The sequence below is a fragment of the Arachis duranensis genome, chromosome 4 (assembly GCF_000817695.3).
Source record: "Arachis duranensis cultivar V14167 chromosome 4, aradu.V14167.gnm2.J7QH, whole genome shotgun sequence".
NCBI lineage: Eukaryota > Viridiplantae > Streptophyta > Magnoliopsida > Fabales > Fabaceae > Arachis > Arachis duranensis.
In genome coordinates this window covers 4,171,484-4,182,929 of record NC_029775.3, presented here as the reverse complement: position 1 = coordinate 4,182,929, position 11,446 = coordinate 4,171,484, and the positions used below count along the sequence as shown (strand labels likewise).

The 11,446-nt window shown below is 33.0% G+C and overlaps 2 protein-coding genes across 2 annotated transcripts; both read right to left on the bottom strand.

Annotated features, from left to right (window-relative positions):
• Positions 1–2,040: 2,040 nt before the first annotated feature.
• On the bottom strand, positions 2,041–2,826 carry LOC127746744 (uncharacterized). The gene is made up of 2 exons (XM_052260930.1): positions 2,580–2,826; positions 2,041–2,470 (listed from the first exon to the last, which is right to left on the bottom strand). Exons 1-2 carry the CDS (start codon positions 2,718–2,720, stop codon positions 2,219–2,221), a joined length of 393 nt encoding a protein of 130 aa, XP_052116890.1. The 5' UTR covers positions 2,721–2,826; the 3' UTR covers positions 2,041–2,218.
• Positions 2,827–6,960: 4,134 nt separating this feature from the next.
• LOC107482638 (NEDD8-activating enzyme E1 catalytic subunit) lies at positions 6,961–11,288 on the bottom strand. Its single transcript, XM_016103164.3, has 8 exons — positions 10,850–11,288; positions 10,572–10,774; positions 8,879–9,111; positions 8,740–8,802; positions 8,594–8,650; positions 8,361–8,482; positions 7,914–8,031; positions 6,961–7,602 (listed from the first exon to the last, which is right to left on the bottom strand). The coding sequence occupies exons 1-8, from the start codon at positions 11,116–11,118 to the stop codon at positions 7,315–7,317; spliced, it is 1,353 nt and encodes a 450-aa protein (XP_015958650.1). The 5' UTR covers positions 11,119–11,288; the 3' UTR covers positions 6,961–7,314.
• Between the last annotated feature and the right edge of the window lie 158 nt (positions 11,289–11,446).

Sequence of the window (11,446 nt, the reverse complement as noted above, 5' to 3'; positions counted from 1 at the left end):
AAAATAAATTAAATCTTTATAATTTTTTATATTTAATTTATTATTAAATAAAATATAAAAATACTACCTTTTATATCTCTATTTTTAATATTTGATTTTTAGTGTCTTATCGTATTTTTAGAATGGAAAGCAACCTAATTTCCCTCTGAATGGTCCCTCATTTATTAATGGCAAAGAACTGAAGGCCATGTTGGTTGTGAACTGTAACATGCTAAACATGAATGAGGCTCCGGCCAAGCTCTAAATTCTCAAAGTTCTATGAGGATTAGCGGAAAACATGTTCTTTAATTTATGATTGATGTGATACAGAAAAGAACTTTGTCATAGGAGATTTTTTGTCAGATTTTTTTTTGAGGACAAGCTTCAGCTAAGTTAGTTAATGTATGGTTGACTAATTTAATGGTCTCTACAAACCTACAACTAGACACAAAATACCTTCAGTAGAATTTTGCCGGCCATAATTCTTTTTTTCTTTTTTTTTAAATTTATAAAACTAAAATTTTTATTTGATTACAACCTTGAAATCAATCTTGGTGTCTAGATCATTATCTTAATTAAATTGCAAGAAATTAGACGGCTACTCTTTTTTATTTTAACCTCCTAAATTTCAATTTGCTTTTAGCACAAGATGAATTTAAAAAAAAATTCAAAATTCTTCCATTCACCAACATTAAATTAATTAAATGGTAAATAAACTTCTATATTTAAGTAATTGATTTAATAACTGATTATTTTTTACCGTACATATATCAAAATAGATAGGGATCGATTTAGATTTTTAGATTTTTTAGAGAAGTGAAAAGTCTATCGAACAAATGATTATGAACCGAAAATGATATTTACTCTTATTTTTTTTGTACACACGTAGTATACTATTAAGAAATGATTAAAAAAAAATATACTGTTAACAAAATTAGCAAATTTTTTAATTTAAACATTGATACTAAAATTTGAAAATAAAAAAAGCTTATTGAGTGTGTCGGCAGTTGGCTGAGCTAGAAAGTTTCTTGGAAGAGAGAAAAAGAAGAGAGGATGAGAGACAGCCACAACAACAGCAAATCTTACCATTCACGAAAGAATCATTCAATTTTAAATGTCATTATTAATTATTATTATTAGAAATAAAGCCAAATAGCAAACACTTTTCCAACGGTGCTAATAGCATCTTGACATCTAGTGAATCATAACGTGAACTGAACAACATAATATAATATAATCTTCTTAATCATGTTTATTCTAAGTGACGACTTTGTCTTTTTAGTTGTCTTGCTGAAAAGTAATTGTTCCAACCTTTCCCTTTAGATAGTATTCATGCCCAAAAGTCTTTTTTTTTTTTTTCATTGGTATTCATCTGCATGTCCGTTATTATTTGTTACTAGCCAGAGGAAAGTATATAATATAGTACTGTTTTTCTAAGTAAATAAAGCATATGAATGAGTTGAAATTATAGATACTTTAGTTTTCTCATTTATTTGTGTACTATCTACTATGTATTGAATTATAAATATTTTTCAAAATAAGTAATGTATTTGAATATGAATGTACCAAAATGATATGGTGACAATTTATACTTGCCCTCTTTATTTGTTTTTGCCATTTCTAGCATTAACAAAGAGACAAATGCATATGGCATTTGAACTAAAAGACATGTTTAGATGATAATGAATGTAAATGGGACACAAAGAAAACTATGGAAGAAAGAAATATTAATCAGCATTGATATTATTGAGTGAAATAATAAGGACAAGCTTATGAAATGAGGCCAGATAATTATAATGGTATGCTTGTCCACATTGTGGAGGGTTACAAAACCTAAAGTTTGGGTGAACCTTCCTACATAAATCACTAATATTTTTTAGGCATATGGTTGGTTTTCCCATGTACATACACAATCACCTACACATAAAATAAAATAATTGAGACTACATAAATAATAAGATGAAAATTCAGGTGTAGTCGACTTCACGTTAAATTGATACTTGAGAGTCGTTAAATGATTTAACTGATTTGACTAAATTTTCATCTAACGGTTCTCAGATATCAACTTCACGTGAAATCGACTTCACATGAGTTTTCACCGAATAATAAATATTGCCTAGAGGCTAAAGAATTTTGACAAACAAATAACTAATTCTGGCGCAGGAAATCAAATAATTAGAGAGACTTTTGCAAAATTATTCAGTTTAATTTTTGAAATCCTCAGACATTATAATAATAATTATTTCTGGGAAGGCTTGAAAGAATTCTTGTTGGGTGGTTGAGAAACAACCATTCTTGTTGTATCTAATTGAGAGTGCTTTTGAAATTTTGCATATGAATTATTGGATCTCCCTCTTCTGTTCTTATTTCTTCTTGGTTGTGTTGCCTGTGGGATGAACACCCCTGTTCCTTTGCTCTCTCTCTTCAAAGATTGTCCATAGAAAAATGCAAATTGTGGCGGTTTAGTAGGATATATTGCTCCAGAAAATGCCTGAAAATATTAGTTTAATCCATGTTAATTAAGATTATATATATATATGACATGCATGACAAGAAAAGAAAGAAAGAGAGCTAAGTGAGTGTGAATTAATGAAATGAACCTGAAGAGATTCTGCAGGAGAAGTAATAATAAGAGTGTCTTGTTCTTCTTCTTCTTCTTCTTCTTCCATAATTAAGAGAGCAATTTCCTTGCTCAAATCTTGAAAGAAAAGATCATCTTCAAGTTCCATAGCAACTTGCATGCCAGTGCAGATAGTTCTAATAATCTTTCTAATGGATTCTAATTAATGTTAAACTCTTTTAAATTATGTCTATGTGTGCTTGAAGTGCCACAAGTTTATTTCTTCTCTCCAAGGCTTCATGGTATATATAGGGAATTGAAGAAGGGTAAAGATAGGTGGGAGAGTTAATTAACATGTATTCTTATTCTATTCTATTTCATGTGTTGGATCATGAAAAATTACCAAAATGTGTCTCACTTGATTTATAATATATTGATTTTTTCTTTTTGTTTCTTATTTATAAATGTTTATTTTCTATTGTCATAATTTCATAATTTTTAAGTAGAAATTCAGGTGCAGTCGACTTGACGTGAAGTTGATAATTAAGAGCTGTTAGATTATTTGACTGATTTGACTAAATTTTCATTTAACGACTCTCATGTATCAATTCCACGTAAAATCGATTGCATCTGGATTTTTACCTAATTTTTATATATATTAAAGAAAATGAAATAAAATTTTTATTTTTTTACAAAATAAAAAAAACCATTATTAATTAGAACTTTAGAACAAGTTATAGTATCTAAATCTAAAAATCGTGGGATCAAAATATAATATTCAACCTATTTTATAAAATTTTGATTGATTGGGTAATTAAATTTGAATCTCTAGTATTAACTTATTATTACAAGTGTTTTACACTTTTACCCAACTATTATGTGGGTTGGTGTGGGGTCCATGATCACAGTTGTCCAATCTGTCAAAGACCCACAAAAAATACCCTCTCACAGTGAATAGGCCACAAGGATCATGCAAGTGTGCTTCTGATGTCAATGATATTATCGTTGCAATAATTAATTTGGTATTGCATTTTTATTAACTAGTTTTTAAACTAATCGAGTTATCTATAATTAAAAAAATTAATCAATTTGATCCTCATATAGCATATGTCATAAAATAATTTATTAATAGGTGGAGTCTATAATACTTATAATTATGGTAGTTAAATAATTTTAACACCACTTAAAAATTAAAAAATATCACTAAAATTAAAATCATATTTTTACACTTTGATAACGCTTTAATTTAATTTTAGCATATTTTTTAAGTGTTTTTAATATTTTTTTAACCACTATCATTACACTAACGGTAAATAGCATACCATTTACGTCCGACACACGTATTTATTGTATCTAACCGTATTTTAATAAAAAATAAATAACTTTTCTTCATATTTGAACATACTTAAATACCATAACGTGTTAATATTTTTAATCTTATTCTTAATATGTATTCTTAAAATGAGTTTAGAAATAATATATATTCTTATTTATTAAAATAAAAAATATTTTAAATACTTTTAATAATTAAAAAGAGTGTTCCTGCACTTTATAAGATTTTAAAATTTATGTGTCCACGTATCCTGTATCGTATTGTGTCTCATGTCTATGTCAGTATTCGTGCATTATAACATACCATGCACCTTATTAATATGTTATATTATATGTCATCGGACATGTTTTTAAATTGAATGTCACCTAAAGTAACTAATTTAAGTTGGTCGAATAGTTAACTTATTCGTACGCATAAGTATAAAAATTTGAATTCCATCTTGTACATGTAACGACTCATTCACAGATCCTTAGATAAAATTTAGATTTGTGACAAATTAATTCTTCACCTGTGGTATTAGAAAATTGACAAGGCCAACCAAAAAAAATGTGACACAGTACTTAGTGGTCATTGTCAGCATCCTATTAATGGGGTTAAGACAATTTTATTTACGGTAACAAAATTCAAAATAAAATTAACTAGAAATAAAGAAAAAAAGGGTTCAAGAAGCAAATTGATTGCAATTGATATGATTATTATCCTGTTGAGCTTAAAGAGGGTGAGGAACAGCCGGCAACAGCTTATTTCCAGATATCTAATCCAGATATTCAATCCACACTTGCTTTTGTGGATGGCCCATATATTCTCTCTTTCTCTCTCTCCTTATCATACCCTTAAAAAGGTAACTTATGGCTCAAAATATTCATGTCATGTGCCATTTAGTCACAAACAAATAAGCTTTGGTCCCCAACAAGGTTATTCTTATGGATCTTATCTGTTTTTCTATCTTCCCCTCATTGTTCATGGTTAAGATTAAATCAATCAGACAAACATGTGTGGTGTCGGTGCATCTATATTGAGTTCATCTTCTTACAATAAACAATCCCAGGCACCTTTTCAGAGTAATAGTGTAATATAATCCAGTTACATTACTCAATGGGCAATATAGTAAAAAAGAACATGATCATGTTCATTTATTAATCCACTTGAGCACTTAATAAAGACATCTTGATAGTTAACTTATGCATTCTATAATCTATAAAATATTGTTTTTTAAGCAAATTAATATGCTACACTAAGTTTACTAAGAATAGAATATGTGATGCCTCTGAATTGAATTTAAATAAATAATAATTTCAGCTATTGAAAGAACTCCTAATATCATATTCGTTCCATGTTCTCAAATTTGAGGACATAAGAAATAATAAGAGAGTTTATTTTAGAAAAGCATTTGATGAGTCTTTTTAAGACGACATAAAGAATCAGAAGCATAAACAACTTTTGACATCTTGCTTCAAATAAACAACAAAAGTTGAATTGTTGTTTTATCGAAGCAAATTACACAAAAAAAAAAACATTCTTTTTATCCTATAAAATTACAAACAACCACACGCAAAATATTCCTTGGAATAACCTATAAAAGATCTTGCGGTTATCGAATGCGGTTAAGGTAATTAATCACTTCAAATCTGTCTACCGAGAACACAATAATGAAAAGAATGTTGAGAGCACGAGATTATTGAGCTTTGTTGTCACTCATGAGTCTACGTCACTACTCTTGTGATAAATATTGCTTGGTAATGGGTATTGATCAAGCTCTTTATAATGTAGTGATTGATTGATACACTAAGATTTGTATAGCTATGACTCAATGTTGCAGATATTTCGAATTGCTCGCGAGATTATGATTCCAGTTTTAAGTCGAACCACCCTAATTCCTTCTGTAAAATATGTACCTAGAAAAATATACTAGGTGAAAGTAAGTTCTATGTTGTCATCTCAATATGATCAATGTGTAGCGAATAAATTAGCTTATCAAGTCAGCATCAGATATTAATATTAGAGTACTCTTCTTAAGTCACTTACTTAGGGGAGGCAACATGCACCCTACTCGATCCCACTCGAACGGGTAAGGTTGCCAACCCAATCCGCAGCGGGTAGGATAGAGTGCGAATAGAGTCCTCGTCAGGGGCGGAGCTAGAAAAAATATTGGAGGGGGGCAAAAAATATTTACACAATAAAATAAGACTAAAATAAAATTTTAAGGGGGGGCTAAACTGAAATTTATATATAATTTACATGTAAAAAATTAAAATTAGGGGGGCCATTGCCCCCCTTTGCTTGTACCTAGCTCCGCCCCTGGTCCTCGTGTGGGTCGGATAGGGTGCAGGTTGAGTTTCAATCCTACCTGACCGACCCGCACCCTACATATGTATATGTTATATACTTATATAAAAATATGTTTCAAGTGGTTGTTAAACCAAAAACCTCTCACTAAATGCAAAAAATCTTTAGTCATTAAAAGAAGATCATTAATTGATAATTTAATATTTTTTTTACATAAAAGTAAATTCTATTTTAAATTATCATCAAATTATATAATAATGTTGCATTTTTTTTGTAACCTGCAGGTAGGGTCAAATACCCGCAAAAAAACGAATAGGGTTAAAGTTGGGATATTCTCAACCCGCAGATTAAAAATGGGTAAGATTAAGTTTATATAAAAATCTCAACCCGTAAATAAAATTTGAGTTGCCTCCAAACCCTACCTCCGTTGCCACCCCTTTACGGGCGTGCTAATACTCCAACATGACACTTCACCTCATTTACCGAAAAATTGTACTTCTTAGTTGTTACTTTCTCGTTTCTCGAAGTGTCAAATTCACTTAGAATTGCATAAAGTGTCACCTCACAAGCTGATTGTAATACATGACTTGTAAATCGATTGGTTTAAGCCTAAATCGTATAATCGATCTCAGTTTCAGTGTAAAGCACCTACTTGTACAAGTTTATACAGGGTTTTCTATGTTTTTAAGACCGGTTATTTTTCCTTCTAAATGCAAGTGCTTAGGTGTTTCTTTATTCTCTAATGCAACCACAGCTCATTCAGCTCGTGTCTTGTGGCCTTAGCTGTACGCTAAGAATAGCCTGATACCGAAATTGTCAATCTCATATATCGTTAAGTGATACATGTGCATACTATTCTAGCCCAAGTCAAATTGGAAACCTATCAGGATCAAACATATTCTGAGTGAACTATAACTTCATTGAGCTCCATCAAGCTAAGAATATGCTAATATTGAATAGACAAAGATCATGGCCATGTGGGCAACAATAAAAAAACATATCATCAAATTTCTATAAATAAGTTTTACAGGGTAGAAACTATCAACATTGCCTTACCAATATTGGCAATTTGTTGAGATCTTGAGGACTGATAACGTCACTATGCTTGTCAAACCTTGAAAATTTCAAGCAGTGAAGTATGTTTGGATTTCCAAAATTATGCTCCACCAGCTGTATCCATATCAGTAACCCCATCAACTCCCTTGAAAGTGACTCGTAATTTTCTCAGACAGGAGACCTTTTGGTTGTTCTTGTTTGTCATACCATTCACATGTATAACATCCTTGGAAAGTTTACCCATAAGTTCGAAAAGAGGCAAACACAGGTTTGATCGCGTCATCTCTTCCAATACAGGGGGAGCTTGCATGTACAGATTCTTACCTCGGTGTGTGATGCTTGCTTTTGTTAATTGCAATTTAGGATGCTCCTCCAGAAGATTCATAAACTGTTTCACACAATTTGTTAAGTATTGCAGTAGAAGGGAAGTAACCAAAGAAGCATCAAAATATATGACTCGGTAAAATTCAGCTAAAGCGTAATCAGAAAATTTACTTCAGTTATCAAAAGTGCTACAGTACCGATAACTGAGTTTGTTTGTCAAGAAAAGGATTTTGTCGGCAACACTGAATATTTGAAATTTCGATATTTTGTTTATCGAGATACAAGACCCCGATGAACTTAGAAAGAATAAACAAAGAACTTGAAACACAAGAGTGTTTATTGGATTATATGAAGTTCCATGGTTGTAAAAATAACCTTTTGTAATGTGACTGAAGTGTCCACTTCAATAAGTACACCTGGACCACAGACAAGGCAGTCTTTGTCCCTCTCAAATTCCGCTACTTTGGTATGGAGGCCTTCAGATCCATTATACCTACACAAAGTATGCAGGAATTAATGAACACTGCCCATATGTTACATTTGGTGTTGAACTCAGAATAATAATGGTTAAATATGAACTAAGAAAGTAAATTCAAATGCCCAAGATGTATGGGTAATGCATAAGTATTTTAAAAAAGAAAAAAACAAAGGGACTGGACAAAAAATGACCTCTAAAACTTAAAGTAAAGTGCAAGAATTTCTTGTCCATTTTTCATCTTCGTGTCTTGTGTGTCAAAACTATGTGCATGAAAACATTCAACAACAAAAAATCACACACATGGAATAATAATTGCTTCAGAATATAGAAGAGAAAAGACACACGTTAGATAGTTTGACATAGTTTTGCTGCACTCTGTTGCAATCTTCAATGTTTCAAGAGTGCACGCGGCTGATATAATTGCATTCGTGGAAGCTATTGCAGGTATAATGTTCTTCACAACACCCTGTCCAAGCAATTAATTACTCGGTAATAAGAAAAGTATACTGACATGAGGTCATGAAGCAACAATTTAAAGTTTTGCTAGGAAGAACTGGCATCCCAAATGATCTAATACCTGGGTAAAAGAATAAGTAACTCCTGGAATGCCAAAAAGCTCAGCCCTCTTAGCAGCCTATCAAAAGAAACAGAAAACTGTTATAATAGACCCAAAAATGTAAATTAACAGGGGTTATCAGGATCCAATTTCCAAAATAATGTTACCTCATCGTAAACCCACTTCATATGCTGAGGGTTATCAGGATCAAAAGCGGTCCCACCATGAGCCTACAAATTATTTTGTTCCAGTTATGGATTTTTAAGCACAACAGAGAGAGAACAAAGAGACAAAGTTATGAACTACCTCATTCCATTTAATCAAGTGTGCATATTCAATACAATGGGCAGCAGTTCTGGGGGTTTCTGCCAAAGTGCACAAAGGAAACTTCACTTGAGGTGGGAAAAGCCAAATTGTACACTCAAAGCAAGGTGTAACCCCAGGCAAGATAACCCTAGCGTGGCCCTTGAAACCTTCAGTACCACCATCTACCATGGGTTTGATTGTTTCTTCCAGTGGATTGTCATCAGAATCATATTCTATCTCATGGCAGGGGGAAAAAAAAACAGAAGCTGAAATTAGTATAAGCAATCAGCAATGAAACTGGCAAAGATGGTTATGGATGGAGCGAAAATATAGGAAGTTGGGGTCAGACATGTCACCAAGAAATGACCTTAGACAGAATGACATACTTTGCATCAAATGCCTATATATATGATGATTCTTTTTTTTTTTTTTTAAATGCTCGAACAGTTACATCGGCATGATATATTAATGATCAAAAGACATAAGAACTAAACTTAAAGATAAGTCTTAAGGACTTCCATAGATGAGAAAGATTCAACAGCTCACACCATAGAATTGACATATACATTAGCAAAGCCTATGGTCTGTTCTATTAAAACTCTATATAGCCTGTCCTGCATCCAGATAAAAGAGAACATTGTCTTAGGCAATCAACAACCAACATAACTAAGACACTATCTAATCTTTCATGGACAACCAAGCTCAAACTGTGGGATATGGCTTAAAAGTTGTTCTCGTTGTTGTCGTCTTCATCCATTATAGTGAATTTCACCCACTCTAATAGTAAAACTAAGGTGTTGTTTGCGAGTCAAGATAGAAAGCAAAAGGAAAGACATTGAAAGGGAAGGAAGGGGATGCAAAAGAAGGGGTTTCGAAGGTTTGCCTTCCCCTTGTATGAGGCGAACTAAAACCACTAAAAACATGGGAACCGAAGAAGAGGGATTATGAGGGATTTGCAGGGTTTTTAAAAACCCTCAAACACCTTTTCCGATTCATGTTGCCTTCAATTTCTTCATTTTCCATTCTAAATTCAGCTCCCAAACAAGGCCTAACAGACCTACTGACCAAAATTTCTGAGTGTCTAAACATCTTTACAATTAATTATGTAATCACACCAAACACACACACACACACACTTACTTCTATGCATTAGAATATTTGGTTTGTATTTTATTCATTTGCGGTCTTTCTATGTATTAACACATAACTGAAGGCACGTTCCATGTGCATAAGTTAGACTTGCAAATCCCTTCTTCCTAGGAGAACAAGCATCCCGTTTGCTCTCACTACTACAAATAATATTGGATTTACGGCTTTCTGTATCATATACTATCTGCTTCAATAATGGTTTATTCTGTTCAATTTACGTTTTTTTTTAACTTCATCCTCAATTTCAAATTCATAACTGAAAGAATCGTAACGAGTCTAAAATCTACTATTTTCCACAATATATATTTTATAAATACCAGATTATCTGGTTAGTTCTGTTAATCTGTAAGGTGCTAAATTTAGTTACAGAAGTATAAATATGACCCTATAAACACAAGTGCAGACTAAACCTTTGTTTCCATGCATGTGTGTAAAGCTATCACAAGTCAATGTTTGACCCACACACTACTATTTAAGATTCGATCAAAAAATCAACCACTGAAAGAAAGCAAGCAAGCAAAATTTAAAAGAGGGATATGCAAACCTAGGAAACTACAAGCAACGTTGTTGATGTAGCTGCGAGCTTCAACGGAGTCAAGACCAAGAGCAATAATCATGAAATCGTTATAGAAATCGATGTCTTTGTCCTCGATCCTGCAAAAATGAGGGACGATGTTGACGCCACTGATCCTCTCCATAACGCGCTTCGCAGCTACCTCAGCCTTCGGTTTCCCAACATCTTCAACCCTAAACAAGAAAAAATCGCCCAAATCGATTAGAAACTACGAAGAAGAAAGAAGGGGGGAATAAATGAATAGGTACCTGAACAAGAACTGGCGATTGAGGTTGGTGACTTCGATGCGATCCATGTCGATGACGTCGAGGTTATGGAAGCCGGAGAGGGCCAAGTCCTTGAGGAGCTCGCAGCCCAAGCCGCCGGCGCCGACGACGAGGACGCGGGCGTGGTTTTGGACGTCGTCTCTAAGCTGGGCGCTGGGTTCGAACCTCGGGCCGACTAGGTTTCCGGGGCGAAGGAGGAGCTTGTCGAGGTCCCTAGACCGGCTCGGTTGCGTTGCAGCACTCTCTGCCATTGGAACCACCTATCACTCTCACTCTCACGCTCCCGCTCACTCCACCACCTCTGTGTTCCACACCCTGCTTCCGTGCTTCGTTTTTACGCTCTTTCCTTCGGAATCGGACCTTACTTCCTCTTTTTTTTATATATTAGTTATTAATTAAATCCCCTATAAGGTAAGTAAGTTTATGATGATGCTAAACAAGATTATGAGCTTGTTTGGGGGTGAGTTTATAAGATGAGTTTATGGGAGAAAATCTTTTTTGAATTATCTTTCTTTTGAAAGATGTTATAAAAAAATAAAAATAATTTTATGTTTGGATATCTTATATAAATTTATTATA

What these genes read in the sequence shown, in the direction of transcription:
- LOC107482638 (XM_016103164.3), bottom strand. Translation starts at nt 11,118, where the DNA reads ATGGCAGAGAGTGCTGCAACGCAACCGAGCCGGTCTAGGGACCTCGAC. An exon ending in CGTTGCTTGTAGTTTCCTAG is followed by an intron (nt 9,112 to 10,571) that starts GTTTGCATATCC and finishes GCCATGAGATAG; the next exon opens with AATATGATTCTGATGACAAT. An exon ending in ACTTGATTAAATGGAATGAG is followed by an intron (nt 8,803 to 8,878) that starts GTAGTTCATAAC and finishes AATAATTTGTAG; the next exon opens with GCTCATGGTGGGACCGCTTT.
- LOC127746744 (XM_052260930.1), bottom strand. Translation starts at nt 2,720, where the DNA reads ATGCAAGTTGCTATGGAACTTGAAGATGATCTTTTCTTTCAAGATTTG. An exon ending in CTCCTGCAGAATCTCTTCAG is followed by an intron (nt 2,471 to 2,579) that starts GTTCATTTCATT and finishes TAATATTTTCAG; the next exon opens with GCATTTTCTGGAGCAATATA.